We start from the raw sequence: 21,095 nt of genomic DNA, 5'->3' as shown, positions 1-21,095 counted from the left end.
AATCAAGATAGCAAAATGGTAATAATTGGTCATATCGTTATTAGCTGGAATGCTTCTGTAAAGGGAATTCTTCTTTAATTGTTTGGTTATCTAGGTGTACAGTTCATATGAGAAAGGCAGAATAAATGTTGGAATCTTTCCCTGTATTAACCACTTTTCCAAAATGAGTTAGTTTGCCAACATCATCCAGTGGTGGTTTTTCTTTCTCATAATATTATAAGCTTGTGGGTTTAAGTGTATTTGTGTTTCTTTTTTCTTTTCTTTTTTTAAAAAATGTGTTTCTGTTCATTGAAGATCTTGTTCTTATTGATAAGGCAAATTCATTGTTTCTCAAAGTACAATTTTCCAAAGATAGGTGAATGACAGATAAGCCCATGAAAGATGCTTAACACCATTAGCCATCAGGGAAATGCAAATCAAAACCACATGAGTTACCATTTCACACCCACTTGGATGGCTCTAATCAAAAGACAGATAATAAGTGTTTGCAATGATGTGGAAAACAGAAATCTTCATATATTGCTGCTGGGAAAGTAAAATGGTATAGCCACTTTGGACAACAGTTCAACAGTTCCTCCCTAGGGTGAACAGAATTACCATAGGACTCAGCAGTTTCACTGTTAGGTTTTTATCCCTTGTGGTTATATACTGATGTCCGCACAAAAACTTCAGTATTCAAAGAAGCGTTATTCATAACAGCCAAAAAGTGGAAACTCCAATGTCCCATCAGCCAGTGAATGGATAAATAAGATGTGGTCTATCCATAAAATGGAGTATCATTTAGCAGTGAAGAGGAATGAAGGGGACAAATCCTGAAAACAGTGCTACATGAAAGAGTATTCACAAAATACCACAGATAGCAGAATTCCATTTCTATTTGAAGTGAAGAATAGGTAACTTTGTAGAGTAGGTTAGTGATGGCTTAGGGCTAAGAGATCTGGGGGAAAATGAGAGATTTCTAATGGGTACAGAATTTCTTCTGAAGGTGATGGAGACCTTCTAAAATTGTGATAATGACCGCACAGCTCTGAATGTACTAAAATCCATTGAATTTTGCTCTTTAAGTGGATGAATTTCATGGTATGTGAATTATAATAAACCTCTTAAAAAATTTTTAGAGACTACCCAGAGTTACCCAGAGAATCTGCCTCAAATGTAGATTCCAGGGCACATCTTAGACTTCTCAAAACAGTCTTTGTAAGTGGAGCCCAGGAATCTTTTTTTTTTTTTTTTCTTTAAACACATCCAGAAGTTGTGATTTACAGAATTATTATCAAAGTTCTTCGTTATGCCGTCCATCCCTGTAACTTCCTACTTTTGTGGCTTCTAGAGCAACACACTCGATTTCTTCCACATGATAGCCCTTTAATTTTATGAAGGTTGCCCCCTCCTCCCTTGCAGGCCATGCATCCCTAGTTCCTTAACCATTCCTCATGTGACATGATTGCCAGATTAGTCAAATCACCCTCTTCTGGACTCCTACTAGTCTGCTAATGACTTCTTGAAATGAGGTACTCTGAACTGAACGGGATATTCCAGTTAGAGTTTGACCATTGCGGAATATAAATGGGATTATTATCTCCCTTGGTCCCGATAGTGGAATTCTTCTAATGCATTTTAAGATTACATTAGCATTTTTTAAACAGTGTTGCCTCAGACCACGCATGTGTTTAGTTCCATGCCTCCTTTACCCTATCCTCAACACTCCTGGCTTTTATCTAGTCAGGATTTCCTTCTTTCAGGGTTATATGAAAAAATTCCCTTTCTTGATGGTGATCTAGTCAAAAATAAGGAAACCCTAACGGTTGTTGAGCAGTTTCGGCTTTTTCAGAGAGCTCCCTGAACTTGTGTTTGACCTTAGCTGTGTAAATGAGGTGGGTGTTGGCTTCTGTTTTACAAAGGTAGAAATACTGACCAAGTGAGTTTAAGTAAAATACCTAAGGGAAATTGTTACTTGCGGAGCCTGAGCTGGAACCCAGTTCCCCTAACTCAGTGGTTTGAAATCTTGGCTGCACATTGCTTTCACTTGTGGAGTGGAAAAAAGCCTGGGTCTCATCCCTAAATATTCTGAGTTAATCTGACTGGAGTGGGGGCCCACTCAGGAGTATTGTTTTAAAAAAAAGCTCCCAAAACAGTTCAGATGTGCAGCCAGGGTTGAGAACCACGGCTCTAGCTCATATTTTGGTGTTCCCTTCTTTCACTACACATATTTTCTTCATCTGATTAAAAGGCTCTTACGTGGAAGAGGAAGAATTTTCTGTTGCTCCAGAAGGCAGATTTATAATTAGTCCAACCGAAGGAGGGTTACTCAGAAGTATAGTGGGAACCAGATGTACATCCTAAGGGAATTATTCTTGGAATTAATGTATCATCTCATTTGTTAATTTATCAAATATTTATGTGCCAGACACTGTGCTAAACTCTGGTGTTAGAAAAGTGAATAAGCTCTGGTTTTTCCCCTTTTAGTACTTGGTTGAAAGAGGGGACAGACTGGGAATAAACAACATAGTAGTGTGGTGTTACGCATATTAGAGTTACAGGGTTTCCTTCTTTGTTACGTTTCTCTATTTAAAAAACCAGTGGTTTTTGTTTTTTAACTAAAATATATTTATGCTAAGGGTTTGAATATATCACAGCCTGGTAATCTTTACGTATGTGAAGTAAGCAGTTAGCAAATGTCATTTCAGAGAGATTTTCCTTCACTCCTAACAAATCATCAGTCTATTCTTATTGTGAAATAGCAGACACATTTTTCCTTACAGTTTGTGGTGGATCCTCTGATAGAGATATGTGCTGGATACTGTGGAAGCACGTAGTAGCTAATTTTGGAAAGGAGAAGAGAGAGAGTAAGGAAATCAGAATTTTTCAAAAGTAAGTAGCAGAGCTGAATTTTGAAAGGTAGGAGTTGGGCTGAATAGGGTGAACTTTTAAGCAACAAAACCAGGAGATGGAAAAATAGGACCATGGTCATGAGGACATGACAAAAGATGAAAGCTGGATAAGGGCAAGGTCAAGTGGAACTTTATGCAAGAAGAATTGGGAAAGTGATTTCTTAGATAGGGAATTCTCAGGAGTTTTTGTTTAACTACGCCCAACATGGGGCTTGAACTCAGGACCCAGAGTCACATGCTCTACTGACTCAGCCACCCAGGTGCCCTGAGTCCTCACCAGTCTGACAATCCTGCCATCAATAGCAGGTGCGTGAAGATGTGGGCGAGATCACTGAGTGCTGGAGCAGGTTTTACAGGACTGAGTCTAAACCAAACATTCTGGAAACCAGTCAAAGGCCATTCTAGTTGAGGTACCAAGCTAGCGGCTAAAACTCATGAATTAAACTGTGACACTTAATCGTGTTGTCTGTCAGTCAAGTAAAAGATCCTTTTTAAAAATCGGAGATGTCAAAAAAGCATTCAAATGAATACCTATTTCCAGGATCAGATATGTAGCTTCAGGGTTTAATTTAATTGATAAGCGATCCACTCTTGAATTAGGCTTTCATATTAGAGATAGAATTCCATCCTTGCACTCACAATTCATTTACTTGGTTCACTTGAGATCTTACATTCTGTGAATTGCCATATGCAATTCAATTTGGCCATGATTGCCATCTTCATAATGTGAAAAACAGTGGGAAAATTTGTAGAAGGGTTTAAAAAATGCACTCTAACATTTGAGAGGATTTCAGTATTCTATAACCTTTCCTTACAAATTTTGTATTGGGTTTGCAAGTCTGGCCAGTTGATCTGCTTTGAAATAATAACCCAGGTATAAATTCCTTTTATGCTGACGGGTACGTAGAATGAATTGGTTAATGTACCATAATGGGGAGCACAGTAATGTAATTCATCTGTCGGAGCTTGAGTGATCCTGAGTATCAGTGTATGTGCTGCGAGGCTGGCACAGTCCTGAGTTTTAAGTATCCTTTCATTTTGGAGAGTGAAAGGTTTTATTGTTCATTCATAGCTCCCAATATCTGTGGCCTTCCCCATCCCACCATTCAGTCTTCCCTCCTAACCAGGAATCTAATCAGCCCTGTGTTTTTTGCTGCCAAAGTGCAACAGATGGAACTCGTCAGCGGATTTAAGGACAGCATATCCTGTGGTATGGTGATGATTTTTTGTCAGCTGTCCCCCCCCCCTCCCCATTTTAAATATATCCACTGTGTCACCATTTGTTTGACTACCAGTTAAAGATAGCGTTTGCTTTTCAAAAGTATCCCCTGTAGTTATGATCGCTTAAATATGAACTATTTAACTTGTCATCACTGTTTGTTTGTTTTTTTAAATAGAGAAAAATCCATGTTTCTATTACCACAAATACTAATGACCTTTCAAATTGAACAAGCATGTTTTACATAGTCCTACTTATAGGGCATATATAATTTTTCTGCTTTATCTTTGGTTTTAACTTGCTTAAGTTATTGCATAATATTCCATTGTCCTATGTTTTAATTGAACACTTCCCTTCTCTTCATTTGTTAAAAATATTGTTTGTTTGACAGAGACTGAGAGCACAGCGTTGCGGGTACTGGGAGAGGGAGAAGCAGGCTCCCTACTGAGCAGGGAGCCTGATGCAGGACTCCATCCCAAGACCCTCAGGTCAGGACCTGAGCTGAAGGCAGACACTTAACCGACTGAGACACCCAGGCCCCCCTTCCCTTTTTATTTGTTTTAATTTTTAAGATTTTATTTAAGTAATCGCATACCCAACGTGGGGCTTGAATTTAGAGCTCCAAGATCAAGAATCACATGCTGTACCAACTGAGCCAGCCACGTGCCCCTGAACATAGCTTTTTTTTTTTTTAAAGGTTTTATTTATTTATTTATTTATTTATTTATTTATACAGAGAGACCCAGCAAGAGAGGAAACACAGTCAGGGGGAGTGGGAGAGGGAGAACAGGCTTCCAACAGGCTACCCGCTGAGCAGGAAGCCTGATACAGGGCTGTTTCTCAGGACCCTGGGATCAGGAGTAAGCCAAAGGCAGATGCTTAATGACTGAGCCACCCAGGGGCCCTGAACATTTATTTTTTGGATGTTAAGATTTCGTCTGCTTTTTCCACTATAATGAAACTTCAGTATATTTATTTCTGGAAAATTTTTTTAGGTTAAATTCTTAGAAAGGGGTTACTCTATTTCAGAGGTAGGCTCTAATACATCTTTTAATTTCTTGACAATTTTAGAGACTTACATCTCTTTTCTGAAGAGTGATATAGTTAGAAATTAATATTTACATTTAGGGGGAATACAATAGTTCATGCCCTAATCTTTTCTATTAATTATTGGTTTAGTTAGTTTCTTTATTTGTAACATTCTCTACTACTTCAAAAGCCTCTCTGCTTTTTCTCACTATGACGATTACTTGAAATGCGTGTTGACATTTCACATTTCACATCACGGCTGGAAGGTACATGCTCTTGTATTTTTCCACATGGAAAATGGAAAGAAATTGGCTGAAATGAGTTGATCCTCTATAACTACTCTTACGTCAAATATTGGAGTCTTGTTCAAAATTTGGCTGGCAAAGAATATTTTGCCTACCTTCTGTTAGACTTTCCAGAATGATTGTTGTTGTCTTAGACTAAACTTGTGTGTCATGTAGGACTTTAAAAAAAAAGAAATTAAGGCAACACATTACTTTGAAAGTCATTCCCTTCATTGGGTGACTCGTTATCCCTGAAGTAGTTAGTGACCCTTGCTTCTGATTAAGGATGATGGGGGATCTTCCCTGCTCCTTAAATACTTTTCCCCCTTTTTAAAGTGAAAAGTATTCCTTTCCTAATGACATTTTGGATTTTTTATCTTCTTTAAAAGCAGTTACTGAGAGCAGTGGTTTTTATATGAGGATCTGAGACAAATCATTTAATATTCATAAGTACCAGAATAGATCCTTCATCGCTGATGTACTAAAGCTCAAAGGTATGATGTCTTTATGAAATGATTTTTGGCCATGACCTTCAACTTAGAATTCTGAAAAACAGCAGTGTAGCGCACAGTTCTTAGTTTTCATGAGGGGCCATTCCAATGGAATGCTGAGTAGCCTAATGGATTTCTGAAAGCATAGTGTGCCTTAGATACTGCTAAATCAATAAACATAAGTCACTTAAGTGTGTATATCATATAATATTTGGTTAATTATAACTCAGATCCTTTCAAAATCCTTTTTGGAATGCCAAAATATAGCTGAAGTACTTATAAAAATAGAATCATAAGAAAAGTGCAGAAGTGTATTATAGAATTTTTTTCTAGCTAGTCTTAATGTTTGGAGTTAGCTCTAGATTCTGTCATAAACATCTTTATACAAACCATGAAATACCACATTTTAGAGCCACTTATCTTTAAGATGGATAATAAAAGGAAATAGGTAGGTTTAATGTTACTGAGTTGTTCTTTGATTCTTGGTTCTAATAAAAGTCTGTATTGAATTTTTTAGTACTTGCTTCATATAAACAAAGTAGATGATCAATGTACCATAAATAAAATGTGTGGAACTTGTATGTGTTTCATATGTATTTTATATCAAAGAGTAGTATTGGGTGGAAATCACAAAAGCAATATTGGAAAGCTCTTAAATTCATTTTAGATGTTCATAAGTAGGAGACAAAGCTTTGTGATTTTTTTTTTTTTTAAATTTTATTTTATTAGGGGGAGAGAGCATGGGTGGGGAGGGGGTGCTGGAAGAGGTAAAGGGAGAGGGGAAGCAACCTCCCCGTTGAGCAGAGAGCCCACACTGGACTCCGTCCCAGGACTATGGGATCATGACCCAAGCAGAAGGCAGAGGCTCAACCGACTGAGCCACCCCAGTCGCCTTTTCATTTTTTTTAACAACATTAAAATCATCTCAGTCTTTAGTTATTGATTTTAATGGTAGAGGCTGGTTTTTGAGGGAAGATCCTAAAAGGAGGGGGGAAATAAAGGCAGTCTGACTTCCTTGAATATTGATTACAGCTTCAAGGTAAATGGTTGCCCTTGAAATGTGAGGGTTTTTTTGTTTGTTTTTTTAAGGAACTTGAGTTATTTTATCTGCTGCCATGTGAAAAATAAAAGGGTGATCTGTGTTTGAATCCAGTTAAAAGTTAGGAGAATACAGTTTGGTATGACTTGATGGTCAAAGACAATTAAACACTGTTTGCTCCTGTTGTATTAAAAACTAACTAAAAATGGCCCTTGTTCTTAATTTTAATACGACCTGCAATATAGCTGTACCCAATGATATCTAGTGGAACACAGATATAGCCTGGTTGGAATTTTTTTCCTTTTGTTTAGAAATTATCATATAATTAAATAGCCCTTTTTAGGGTAACCCCCCTAAATTCATACTGTTATATGAATTTAACACACCTATAGATTCAGGATCCCACCACCACCACAATCAGGATACAGAACAGCTTTTTCATTCCAAAAAATTTCTTTATACTATCGTTATATTAGTCCTTCCCTGCCTATTCCCCTGACCTCTGACCATCACTGATCTCTTCTGTATCACTATATAGTTCTATTTTGTTTTTTCCAGAAAACCCTGTAAATGGAATCCTACAGATGCAACCTTTTGAAATTGGTGGTTTTCCCTCAATTCAGTGCCACTGAGATTCATTGAAGTTGTGTATATCAATGGTTCTTTTCTTCTTATTGCTAAGTTGTTGTTTGAAATCTTATGGCATTTGGAAGTTTTTTCTGATCTGATAGGGTGGCACTGAAATTCGAATTACTTACCGTTTTTTTTTTTTTAACATGAACTTTTTTTTAAAAAAATGAAGTACATTTTCTGAATTGAAATTATTTATTTATAAATAGGCCCCACACCCAACATGGGGCTTGAACTCATGACCCTGAGATCAAGTCGCCCACTCTATTGACTGAGCCAGCCAGGTGCCCCAGAATTTGTTGTTTAAATTGAACATTTTTTCAGTTCAGTGACTTGCATGTATAGCTAAGCAAGACCGTTACTGTGTTTACATTGTTCTGGATTGGGCTGTTTTCAAGGGCAAAGTTTGAGGTAATAAAAGTATTTTGCAGGTTTCTGAGAGAAATAAAGTGATCTATAACCTTTCAAAATGTCAGTGCCAATGACGTGACAGAATTTTCTTTGCTTTTATTTCAAACCTCTTCTCACCCTGACTTTCTGGTCTACTGAGAACCAGATACCCCTGGCGCCTGGTAGTCAGTTTTAATGTGCTTGCTCCTAAAGTGCCCTCCTTGGTTCCTTACAATGGTCTGTTCATTTTAACCTAGTTCTATGCATATGCTTTTTGCATCATAAAGTCCCTTTAATTCTTTATCTTGATAGTTGGTTCCTTTCTTAGGATTAAGGATTTAATGGTTTTATTCTCCTAGTGGCTCCAAATCTAGAGGCCTCCTGGTAATTGTATGTTTTGGCAAGAAAATAGTGCTTCCTTGATCTATACCATGTTACCAACTGAGATAATAGATTAACAGTAGTAAGAATGGAGTGTTCTTCAAAATCAAAGACCAATACAATATCAATAATTTAGGAGTAGGTATATTCAATTCTGAAGATGAAATTTTGTTCTTTTCACTTACAGTCCACTTGGTAATGGGAATTAGACTTATACCTCAAAAGCATTTAACAAGGACCTGTACCTCAATTTTCTAAAAGTACTTGAATTAATTTCCGACTTCATACTTAACTGTTTTCATGATTTGCGCTCTTTGACCCAGGCCTGATAATTACTTTTAACCGGGGCACTAGCAGAAACGCCACAGAAAAAAGTCTCCAGCAAATACCTGGGTTTTACAACACCTATTTTCATATTTGGTTCCAACTAAGATGACTTATGTGGACTTTTTTAGATGCCATCGGATATATTTGCTGGAACTGATGAAAGCCATGGTGAAAAACTGTACATACCAATCTCTTTATTGTTCCCTCCCTTTAGATTTTAACGTTTGAGACCAAGAATCCGACGGAATTAGCCGAACGTTTGCGCTCCGTCTGTGGGAATCAGAGCAATGCGTATGCCCGCCTGCTGGAGTACCGCCTGAATGCCTTGCGAGGACTGTGGAATGCCCAGCGCCAGCTGGCCTTGGAAGAACAGCACGAAAGAGAAAGTTCGGGTGACGAAGAAACATTGGCTCTGCTCAAACGCCAGGGCTTGTTGCAGCAACCTGAGCAAGCTCCCTTCACATCTCGGATGGGGCTCCTGCTGGTCTTCCCCCTTATCCAGTCCCAGAGCAGAACGGACCCCTCTCTCTGTAACATAACTGCTGAGGTGCTATTGAACTGCCTTCGCGACTGCCAGCCTTTGAGCCTGACCAAGGAGCCTGCTGACTGTCTCAATGGAATTGAAACTTTGCTGTGCTCCTGGCTAGAAGACACTTCGGATACCGGCCGACACATCCCACATAAGCAGAAAGAAAATGCTGCTGCTGCTCTGGTGGCTTTGGCGTGTGCCAGGTAAGGACCAGCAAATGGACCACCTTGTAGCCTTGTGACGGCTGCTGCTGGGGGGGTGGTGAGGGCGGGGGGTTGTGGAGTGAGAGGCGGGCCTCTGTGATGGCAGTCTGAACCTCCAGTAGTCCGTCTTCGTTGGCAATATTGAATTTCACAGCCTCGACGGCGCATAAGATACTTTCACCAAAACTTGGCACCAGGACCCTGAGCTGGAGCCCAAGTTCAAGTGTTTGTTGTCTGCCACCCTGTGATAAAGCTGAAGCGGCTTAAAAGGGGAGAGCCAGCCCTTGCCGTATCTCCTCACCCCCTTGATGATTAGTGCTTTAGGTCCCGCAGTTGGTGGAGGATGGTTTATCTCTCTTTCTCCTCGAAGGATGGCCAGAAAATTGGTAGAGCTTTTAATTTCTTCGTTTTTTCATTTTTAATTTTTTCAGCAAGTGAGTGAGTTATTATTACCCGGACTCCGTTATGCAGGCTTGGTCACAAATTATATTTCTGGACCATGATGCTTGCTTCCATTAATTTAACTGAAAGATCTCTCTGTATGTGTCCAGATTTAAAGATCTTATTTATTTGACAGAGAGAGATGCACACACAAGCAGGGGGAGTGGATGGAGAGGGAGAAACAGGCTCCCTGCTCACAGGACCCCGAGACCATGATCCAAGCTGAAGGCAGATGCTTAGCCAACTGAGCCACCCTGGTGCCCCTGTGTATGTCCAAATTGAATAGTGTGCCGTCCTTTTTGTGTAAGCGGATCTAATTGATCTAATTGTTGATCTGATATCAATAGGAAATGTTAGAGTTACTTTTCCAGGAGGGGGTCTCTACAGTCTCTTGCCCAGTAACCTGTATGTGTGAGAAAAAGGTTCACTGCCCTTGCTTTCCTTAAGCTAGTCGTCTAGAGACCAATTAGGACTGTGGTCTGACAGATTAGTGTCATTAATTAATGTCATTAATCTGTCCTTCTCGCTTCAGAGTTCTTTCCTTTTTTTTTTTCTTTTAAGCAAAGAATATGTGGAAAAATTCTTCTTGAAAGATTACAGAATTCTTGGTTATAAGACTTCTTCCCCTATTTTTATGGTTTCAAAGTTGACCTTTAAATGGTTGACTCTCAAACTACTTTTAAGGCAAAATGGCACCAGGATTAATTGTCAGTTTCTTTGCCCTAAGCAAACTGTCCTAGCCTAGTTTTAGATCCCTGAAGGCTGGTTGATTGTGGAAATCCTGACAGGAGCTTAATTCTGGAGACAGTGGGTAGCACTGAATTAAGTTTTCCTGGAAAGGCTTTATATTAGATTGGTATCTTGTATTTGTGGAAGACCATTTTAGACCCTAAATAAACTTGTTACCAATACAAAAGTCCCGTTTTTGTATTGGGGCACCTGGGTGGCTAAGTCGATTGGGCATCCAACTCTTGATTTTGGCTCAGATCGTGGTCTCATGGTTGTGAGATTGAGACCCATGTGAGGCTCTGTGCTCGGTGGGGAATCTGCGTAAGAGTCTCTCTCTCCCTCTACTCCTCTCTCCCCTTCCCCAATGCATGTGTGCATGTTTACTCTCTCAAATAGATAAATAAATTTTTATTTGTATTCACTTTTAAAAAAGATTTTATTTGACAGAGTGCAAGAGAACACAAGCAGGGTTTGTGGCAGAGGAAGAGGAAGAAGCAGGCTCCTCCCAAGCAGGGAACCTGAAATGGAGCTTGATCCCAGGACTCTGGGATCGTGATTTGAGTGAAGGCAGACGCTTAACTGACTGAACCACCCAGGTGCCCTTAAATCTTTTTTAAAAATCCCATTTTGAGAAAATTTAAAAACTTTTTTTTTTTTTTTAATATTTAGAGAGTGAGACCATGAGCAGAGGGAGGAATAAAGGGAGAGGGAAACTCTCAAGCAGACTCTGCTGAGCTCTGAGCCCAACATGGGGCTCAATCCCATGACCTCGAGATCATGATCTGAGCCAAAGTCAAGAATCAGGCACTTAGCCAACTGAACCACACAGGCCCCCGAAATTTTGCTTTTAAGTAGAATTCTTTAGATAGACTTGGAGTGTTAGGAATAATCATCAACTTAGTTTTAAACATTTTTATTTATTGAATATGGAATCAAACTTTTTTTATTGTGCCCACATTCAATCTGATGATTACTGAAATTGTTTCATGTGCTTGATATTCCAAATTCCACTCAGAAATGTTGAAATGAATGTTTTTATTTTCTTCATGTTTTTTGTTTTGTGTTTAAAGATGATTCCTATACTGCTAATATTGTCACCTCTTTCTGGACTTTCTTTACATCAGAAGCCTTCACCTTTTCAGTTGGTCATCTACTTTAATGAAGTTATTTGGCACATATTATTGAACATTTGAGATTGATGCTTTCAAAGACAACATTTTCAAAATATTATTTTGAATGTTTACTTGTTCAGCCAATTTATTAAGTAACTTTGCCAGGAATCTTGCTGATTCTTAGGAATATAGTGATTAGTGGTTTCACACTTTGCCGTTGAATGGACTCGGGGTGATTCATTTTGTAAATAATTATTGCTCATTTACATTGTGCAAGGTACTCTCATAGGCACTGGGGATACAACAGTGAGCAAGATGGTTGGTCCCTCAATTGCAAAATTGACCTGAATCAGATAACTTCAGGGGGCTTTTCATTTATAAGAACACATGCCAGGATCTTTTGATAGAGAATGATGAGGGGGGTGGGGTGAGACAGCATTAGCTGGAGATACCAGGGACGGCCTTACTGAGGAGGTGCCCAATGAACACAGGCCAGGAGGAGGAGAATGAACCAACCAGACATCAAAAAGCCAATGATGGTGTGTTCTGGTCAAGAAGAGCAGCAAGTGGCACAACCCTGATGTTCTTTTTTGTGCTTGGGGTGGCTGAGGGGGGCAGCACAGTAACCCGGGGGCTGGAATACAGTGGGAGAGAGAAGGGGCAGGAGAGGAGCTTGGCAGGGCTCAGGTCATTGTAGGGGCTTAGGAGCCGTGGAAGGAGTTTGAATTTTATTCTGAAAGTGTAATTCAGTCTGGCAGGTAATAATACCTTTACAGTTGGTCCCAAGTGTTCCCGTGTGCTTTTCCCCTCTATTTTAACCTCCCTGCATGCCACAGAGATGCCACTGTTGGACAGATGAAGAAGCAAAATCCACAGGATTTAGGTGACAGGGTTGAGATGGTGTAGCTGGTGAGTGGCATGAATCCCAACTTGAGATTTTAGACCCTCTCTGCCACCTTCCTGCTTTATATTCTTTGGGTTTGATTCTGTGAGCACCAGGGGGTAGTGAAAGGGGCAATTAAGAGGACTTCAAGCCTACTCAGTCCAGTGTCGGGTGTTCCGTTTCTTCTGGGGTTGAGGCATGTGATACCTAGCAATTAAAGCCTTGGCTGAGAGAATAAGGCAGCGATCCGAAGTCGGCCTATCTGATACAGGCGGTCATCTAGTTCAGGAAATGTTCTGTGGTGATTTATACTTGGGATCTGGCCAGGTAAGTCCTGTGCATCTTAAAAGTGCCTTCTTTTAGATCCCGTTGGCCATATTCTAGATTTCCCCAAATCTTGAGGCTTGGGAACCAAAAGGAAATTGGGTAGCAGTGAGCTCGGCAAGCATTATAGTCACATACTTCACAGCAAGGGAAGCAGAAGGAATACCCCGCTAAGCACAAAATACTTATTTCAGGGGCTTCTGGCTGGCTCAGTCGGTAAAGTATGTGACTCTTGGTCTCAGGCTCATGAGTTTGAGCCCCACATTCAGGTAGACTTAATACAAAATATATGTATTATTTGAATGTATTCCTTTGCAGTCATACTTCATGTGATGGAGCTTGGGGAGATGTTATGTGAAATGGATGAACTTAAGGGTGCCTGGGTGGCTTAGTCGGTTAGGCATCTGCCTTCAGCTCGGGTCATGATCTCTGGGTCCTAGCGTCAGGCCCCATATCAGGCTTCCTGCTCAGTAGGGAATCTGCTCTCTCTCTCAAAATCTAAAAAAAAAAAAAAAGAAGAACTTAAAGATATTTAAAAATGAAGGCTGGAAACATTGTTAGACTTTAAGTATAACCCCCTTCTATAAAACCTCTCCTCTAGACTAGAGAAGGACTTCATGAAATGTTTCTGAAGCATAATAGCCACGTGTTTTTTGTGTTTGAGCCTTAGGTTTTGAACCTTTATTTTGGGAGAAAATTATTTACCTTTCCAAATGCAGGGAGAACATCCTAACTGGCATAATTGGTGCTGCTCACAAAGGGACTTTTTGTGAGAGCCAGTGGTAATCTGTAAAAATCCAGTATGTTTGGTACAACAGCTCTTCTGATTGGTGGAAGCGGATAGACCTCTTTTGGAACACTCTCTTGTGGTTAATAAAATTAACCTCTTTTTTTTTTTTTTAATATTTTATTTATTTATTTGACAGAGATCGCAAGTAGGCAGAGAGGCAGACAGAGAGAGAGAAGGAAGCAGGCTCCCCGCAGAGCAGAGAGCCCGACGTGGGGCTCGATCCCAAGATCCCGGGACCATGATCCGAGCCGAAAGCAGAGGCTTTAACCCACTGAGCCACCCAGGCGCCCCTAAAATTAACCTCTTTGTTTGGCTTTCCAGTTTTGATGATTTCCTGTTCCCTCCTTTTATTTTTAGGGGATCCTTGAAAACTTTCGTTCATACGGTCCATCTGTTACAGAAACAGACTGATCTGGGGTCCCTGCCTGTAGCCGATGTACTGTATAGGTAAGCTATCACTTTGGCTCCTTATCCAGCGCCCCCCACCCCATAAGGAGGATCTGTGCATAAAGCCTTTCAATAGGTACATTGCTAAACTTACCAATGAGTGATTCATATTTTAAAACAAGTGTATTGTCATATTCATCTTAATAATTTTGTGTTCTCTTCCTTCTTTGAAAGTATTCCTAGAGTATACTAATTCTCATTTTTTATTTTGTAGGTTTTTAAAAAAATGTAATAGCTTATAATGAATTGTTATAGATTTTAAGGTATGTTAAGGTATAAAGGAGAAACTGAAAATCATTCATAATCTCATTATCAGAAAATAACCACTCCTAATGTTTTGATATGTGCCTCCTAATTGATACCCTACCCCCCATCCCACGCGTATATAAAACCTATACGTATTTTACACATAGCTGTATTTTTATTATGACATTCCTATAAGCATGGCTTTATAATTTTTAAATTTAAAAATGTATTTATTCCAGATGCAGATTTGCATAAACCTATTTTAGTTGTCTGATCTGTAAGATGACTTTCATTTTCTTGCTGAAATGGATGGTCTCTGTGTCTTTGATTCTCCCATCTCCTCATTTTTAGGCTGTTGCTTTTGGAAGGGGGGCCTGGATCCCCCTCCTGTTTGCTCGGTGGCAAACACATAGTATCATGGGGGTATGAAGACATGTTGCCTGCTCCAGATAGCAACACTGGCTCCAGTTCTGAAAATAAAGGTAATTTAGGGGTTTTTGCTCCTGTGACTGAATTGAAGACTTGAAAAGAGTGCTTTTTAGATCATTGTGGCAACTGATTTAGATAAAACTGTGTTCCTTTTAATTAAAAGCTCTAGGTTCCTATACAGTATGTTCTTTGTCTGCTTTATCAGTAAAAGTGTAAAAGCTGATACTCAGTGAGGTAAGAAAATGGATAGGTTCTGCTATTGCAAGGAAAAGGTATCATCTATATACTTTAGCCAAGGAGGCATGAATTACTTAAGTTGACTCCTGGGTATTTGTGTTTGAGCCTGGGAGCCTCAGGTTGAATTTTTCTATCTGTAAACAGAATATCAGGTCTTGCTGCCTGAGCCTGATGCTGTTTCCCTTAGTGATGTATTAGGAGTGTTTTGATAAACCTTCCCACCCTAACCCCCCCCCGCCCCCCCAAAAAAAGAGAGAGATTGTTCAAAGGAGCATGAATCAAGTATTCCCATTGATCTGGATTAAAATGTTCTTACGTTTTCATGAGTATTCCATACCAGTTCATGCTGATTTCCATGAAAACGGCAGCAGCCCTCTTAATTGCCCTTCACTTGCCTGGCCTGTGGGATGGAGGATGCCTCTCCATTTTGCGTGGCAGATGTACCGAGTGGTGCCACGGCCCGGCAGGCCAGCCGCTTCCAGGCAGTGTGCACGCTGCCGCTCCCACCTGGGAGTTGCAGGCTTGCCAGGAGTCCACTCTGCTCACAGACCTGTGAGCTGTTGTAAGTGCTGTCGTGACTATCATTAAACATTGTGTAACTGATGAAATAGGAATTTAACCCCCCCCCGGAAATTGTTTGTAAAACATTCAGTTTTCTTATGGAAAGACTCAAAATGAATCTCTTAAGAAATTGACATTAATTATGTATGGGATTCACAGCCTCCTCTGCTCACCTTTCCATTTAGAACTGTTGATGGGGGCAGACTTCTGGGGCAGCCAGAAGGGCACGGGGTACAGTCTAAGCAGCTGGCCACTTGTGCACCCTTTATCCCGGGGCCTGTGTCTGCTTGTGTCCACTGTTAACAAATAGTCACATGAGCTAGTAAGAGGAACTGGTGAGACTTTTGGATATGACAGAACTAGAGTCAGTGGGAGAAGCAAAAATGCCTGCAACTGCAATACCCAAGAAGTTCTTAAACTTCACAGGCCAAAAGTGACATCTTCAAACAAAATCAAAATGCCTTTGTTTTCTCCTTTTTACTTCAATATCTCCCTCGGAGTAGTTTCTTACTGAGGACAATGGTGTTAAGCTTATCTACTTGTTTTTCACTCTCTTGTACTTTTTGTTTTGCTTCCACCTAGAGAGTCTTTTTCTTTCTTTCTTTTTTTTCTTTTTAAGATTTTATTTATTTGAGAGAAGAGAGCAAGAGAGCGCATAAGCAGGGGGAGGGACAGAGGGAGAAGCAGGCTCCCCACTGAGCAGAGAGCCCCATGCAGGGCTTGATCACTGTGACTCTGGGATCATGACCTGAGCCGAAGGCAGATGCTTAACTACTGAGCCACCCAGGCGCCCTGAGAATATTTTTCTTATTAAAAAAAAAAAAAAAAAAAGTAATCTTATTCTTAATATGGAAACATTCGACAGATACAGAAGTTGAGTGAATGCTTTAGTCAACAATGTGTACTGGTTACTCAGCTTCAGCAAGTATCAAGTCGGGGCCAATCTTGTTTAATCTATCACTTTGACTCCCACCCCTTGTCAGACTTCTCAGAAGGCCTTGAGCCTCAATCTAAAGAAGGGTGGATAAATGGATATTTATGTTGCAAGTTAAAATATTTGAGGGAAATTAATGTTTTAGAAATGATTACTCACAACTACTGATTGCTCAAAAAACCATTAAAGTTCCAGTGGTCTTGGATCAGTAAACTGAATTCTTAACAGCATACTCACTAATATGAGTGTTGTGGTGTGGGTTTCCTTTAATATAACAAGTGGTAGCCAAACATAGTGAAAGGATCATGAAAATACTGAAAATTTTATAAGCTTTCTTTTTAAGACCGATTCTTTAGAAGGTAAGTTAGTAAACCATTTAATCATTCTTTAGAATTATACTGTTTGTTTTAGCTGGCGGAGGATATAGCTAAGGGGAAACCTAGTGGCTGGATGGGAAGTCCCCAGAAGCATATCTAAGTTCCATGTATTTCAATGGAATGATAACATAATATCATTTGCCATTTCTGGAGCTTTGATTTTTGTAGCAGCGAGCACATGGGTGTTTACTTATTTCATTTAACCATCACGGTGACTCTTGAGATACATATTATCCTCATCTTATGGACGAAGAAACTGAAGCTCAAAAAGGCCCAAGGTCAACTAATAAGTGCCCAAGGCTCTTAAAAGCTCACCTTTTAAACTACAGAATCATTAGTGAAAGTACTGTAGTCCTAGTCCTTTCAGACCAGAATTAAGAACGCATAAATTTGACATTTTTGCTATTCAAAAAAAGAAGAAGAAAATTTTTGGCAGGCAGAATCAGGTTCTCCTGCTAGTATCTCTCTGACCTCTTTCGCTGATCTTGGTTCCTGATCCCACATGCATTTTGAATGTTTGATTTGGGGGTTGGAGCCGTCTTTCCTGGAAGTCACATTGAAGCACTTATTTTAGAGGTGGGAGATTCTCTGTCACCCCACCTCCTAATGGCTTTTTCATTAGAAAAAGCACGTTTATAATTTCACTAGAAAAAAGCATGTATATAATTTACCTGTGAAAAAACGATTTCAGATGCTGACTTGGGGCGCTGTCTCACGGCAGATGGTCTTTACCTGTATACTACTAACTCAGTTGGAAGAGGAGTAAGCAAATTGGGGTCTGGATTACATGGTACTCTCAGGTCAGTTGCATGGAACTTGCTGAATGATTTGGCTGGAACATTTCCTTCCTTACATAAATCTCTATGAAGAAGACACATGGGAGGCATACTCCTCCCCCCGCCCAAGACTGACAAGTAACTAAATAAGTGCAAAACTTCATGTAATTCGGGTTTTCTTGCATTAGTAGACTCTTGTTCTGTTAATGCATTTCGGCTTTGTTTTGACTCTAAAGAGCTATGGTAGCCCTCAGGTGATTGTTTCTAGCCAAAAATTCCTCTGTGATCAGAATTACTATAATATCAGTGATTTCTCCATGTTGATGAATGGACGTTTTTCTAGTTAAGTCTCTTTGTGCTTGGATTTCACATTGGATTAACAGTGCTTTACAGTTGGGATATATTAATCATTCTGTGAATTGCTGCCAAAAGAAACCACAATTTGAGATCCTTATATATATTTAATTAGATCTTTTCCCCAACTTTTTCTCCTCTCTAATTTGTTGTGGAAAATTAATATTTGCTCTAGTTCATCAGCTGCAAAATGTTAATGTAATATATTTATTCTCCGTTAGATACTTTGCACACTTAGTCGTTTTAAAAATTAGGTGGAAAATGTCTGTTGTAGCACATTGTGTGGTTTCGAACACTGCCTTTTTTTTTTCTTCTCTGCAGAGGTTTTGTGTACTGCCGGAACGAAGAGCTGGAGCCAGGATGGGTTGCTTTTGGCAGTGGCATTCTTCTCCACCGGCCTGTTTCTTTTGATAATAAACCTCACTCCCTTTTCCAGGTCATTGACCAGAATACCCTTCAGGTAAAAAGAAAACCAAGACATTGTCTTTTTATATACTGGAGACAGTGAGGGAAGTTGCTGACCTCATCAGGAGTAAGAACACCACTGATACAGTTTTCCTGACATAGTGGCATCCTTAGAATTGTCATCATTTAGGCATTCTGTATTTTTCTGATATCTTAGAGTCTGCATGAATGTGCTCTCTAAGAGTTTCTAAGGCCATCAACAAATTTTTGTGATCAAAAAAAAAATTCTAGAGAGTCAAAGATGGTAGACACACTAAGCTGCCTTTTTAATTTTTTTTTCTTTTGCCAGATCTATTTTGGGAAGGCATCATTTCCTTATTTGATTTGCTCTAAACAGCCTTTCTGTGGTAATGGGAGCCCTGAAATGAGTTTGGATAAAATCATTATGTGTTAGAGATTCAGAGCTCATCTTTAGTGCTTCCAAACATAGCAGTCTGTGCCAGCACTTGCTGCCTCACGCTCCAGTCCCCTGCTCTTGTCTCTTCCCCACTACCTTGCATCCCTTTAAGTCTGGACCCCGCCTTACCTATCTTTGTGTGCCTAGAATGGAGCATGGTGCCCAGCATTGGATTGGTGATGATAATAGTAACTGTCCTTTATCAGCGTCTCTGTACCTGGCCCTGGTCTAGGCAATTTCCATACACTATCTGTGAGATGGAGCAATGGCAGTTTTGTCTTGCAGAGGAGGCAACTGAGGCTAGGCTTATTGTAAGCACTCTGCAAGGTTATCCTTTATGTTGAATGAAAGAATGTAGCTCCAACATTAAGGGACTTGCCCAAGGCCACACAATAATGGCAGCGAAAGAACTTGAACCCATGGTTCTCAGCAACCGAGTTCAAGCTTTTTACATTACTCCTTTCTGCCTTTTAACCAAAGATGAACTGCCTGGTTAGAGTTCCCATTCGTGGAATGCAGTCCCATGCAGGACTTCGGTGGAATGTTGTCTCCTTTGTCACTCAACTATACCTTTCCTGGTGAACAGGAACTGTGTCTTATTCACTGTTGTATCTCCAAAACACACAGTAGCTGCTTAGTAATTGTTAGATGAATAAAAAGAACAAATTGGCAAATAAATGTCCAATTGACCTCAGTTTTTTTAAAGATTTTATTATTTGAGGGGTGCCTGGGTGGCTCAGTGGGTTAAAGCCTCAGGTCATCATCCGAGGGTCCTGCGATTGAGCCCCACATCGGGCTCTCTCTCATTTTAAGTAAAATCTTTAAAAAAGAAAGATTTTATTTGACAGCACAAGTGGGGTGGGGGGAGGCGTCAGGCAGAGGGAGAGGGAGAAGCATGTTCTCCACTGAACAGGGAGCCTCATGCGGGGCTTGATCCCAGGACCCTGGGATCATGACTTGAGCTGAAGGCAGATGCTTAACTGTCACCCAGGTGCCCCTTGACTTCATTTTTTATTAATGGGGACAGATGAGAATATGTCCTATATTTATTTGAAGTAGAATTATACGCCTGGGAATTAAGCAGATCTTAAATCTTGGGACTTTTTTTTTTTTTTTTTTAAAGATTGTATTTATTTATTTGACAGAGATCACAAGTAGGCAGAGAGGCAGGCAGAGAGAGAAGGGGAAGCAGGCTCCCTGCTGAGCAGAGAGCCCGATGTGGGGCTTGATCCCAGGACCCTGGGATCATGACCTGAGCCGAAGGCAGAGGCCTTAACCCACTGAGTCACCCAGGTGCCCCAGGACTTGGTTTTTATTTGAGGCAATGTCCATTTCCTCTGTTTTGTTGCAGAAACTTCAGTTTTATCCAAGAAAACCATGTTTTCGCTAAGTAGGTGATGTGCATTGGAGCAATTTGGGAGTTACTTAGGCCAATCAGTAGCTGTCAGCTTTCTAGATTTCCTGGCACTACAAGTTCCAAAGTGTGGTTATAGCAACTACATTACTTTTTAACTTTTCAAATAGACAAAACAAGTCTGAAAAAAAAAAAATTCCTATGATATGAGTTCAAGGGTCAGAAGTAACCTTAGGAAAACGAGTGATTCACCCCGAGAGATGGAATAACTGAAAGTGGTTCTTGCTGTTCCCGAAGGCGTCTGACCTTCTCTAATTATTTTTATTTTGGGATTTTCAGTTCTGCTCCTACCCTCAGCATTTTTGAAAAACCTAGTCAGCAGTTTTCTGGGTCCCCATTTTCTCTCATTTTAAGGGCTTTTCTCTTGCAGTAAACAGGAGTATGTAACTGCTCATTTAATATGAAATGTTGCAAAGCTCATTCCTTATACTGAAACTGAAGGAGGTTTATTATTAGAAACACTGTGTCTGATACAGACAATTGGCATTTGTCTTTTTCCTCCCAAGGGACTTGGTGCATCTCACTAAGCCACGTGTGCTGTGCTGGGTTAGGGTCTTGCATGTGCCTGGCTTGTTTTCTTTCTCTTTTCCCCTTGTCTCTCGTCTCTGGCTTCCCTCTTGTCTTCCTTCTGCCCTATTTTTCACTTCCTTCCATATTTATTAAATAACTGTGTTGGACTCTGAAGTAGGTGCTAGGAAATAAAGTAAATAAGATACAGTCCCTAGCCTTTTAAATATAATTAATAGTCTGAAATTCTTACTAAGGA

At 40.0% G+C, this 21,095-nt stretch overlaps 1 protein-coding gene across 8 annotated transcripts in view; it reads left to right on the top strand.

Moving 5' to 3' along the window:
* The window catches only part of HECTD4 (HECT domain E3 ubiquitin protein ligase 4), a 184,844-nt gene that overhangs the window by 45,054 nt on the left and 118,695 nt on the right, over positions 1-21,095 (top strand). For all 8 annotated transcript variants that reach the window (XM_045073665.1, XM_045073662.1, XM_045073660.1 and 5 more), the window contains exons 2-6: positions 8,896-9,413; positions 14,050-14,139; positions 14,737-14,867; positions 17,615-17,723; positions 18,375-18,513. In XM_045073665.1, coding sequence (XP_044929600.1) covers positions 8,896-9,413; positions 14,050-14,139; positions 14,737-14,867; positions 17,615-17,723; positions 18,375-18,513 — 987 coding nt within the window. The remainder of the gene's footprint in view (positions 1-8,895; positions 9,414-14,049; positions 14,140-14,736; positions 14,868-17,614; positions 17,724-18,374; positions 18,514-21,095) is intronic.

Source organism: Mustela putorius, unplaced genomic scaffold, assembly GCF_011764305.1.
Source record: "Mustela putorius furo isolate JIRA1106 unplaced genomic scaffold, ASM1176430v1.1 tig00537248_pilon_pilon_pilon, whole genome shotgun sequence".
In the NCBI taxonomy this organism is placed as follows: Eukaryota; Metazoa; Chordata; class Mammalia; order Carnivora; family Mustelidae; genus Mustela; species Mustela putorius.
This window is presented reverse-complemented; position numbering and strand designations above follow the sequence as displayed.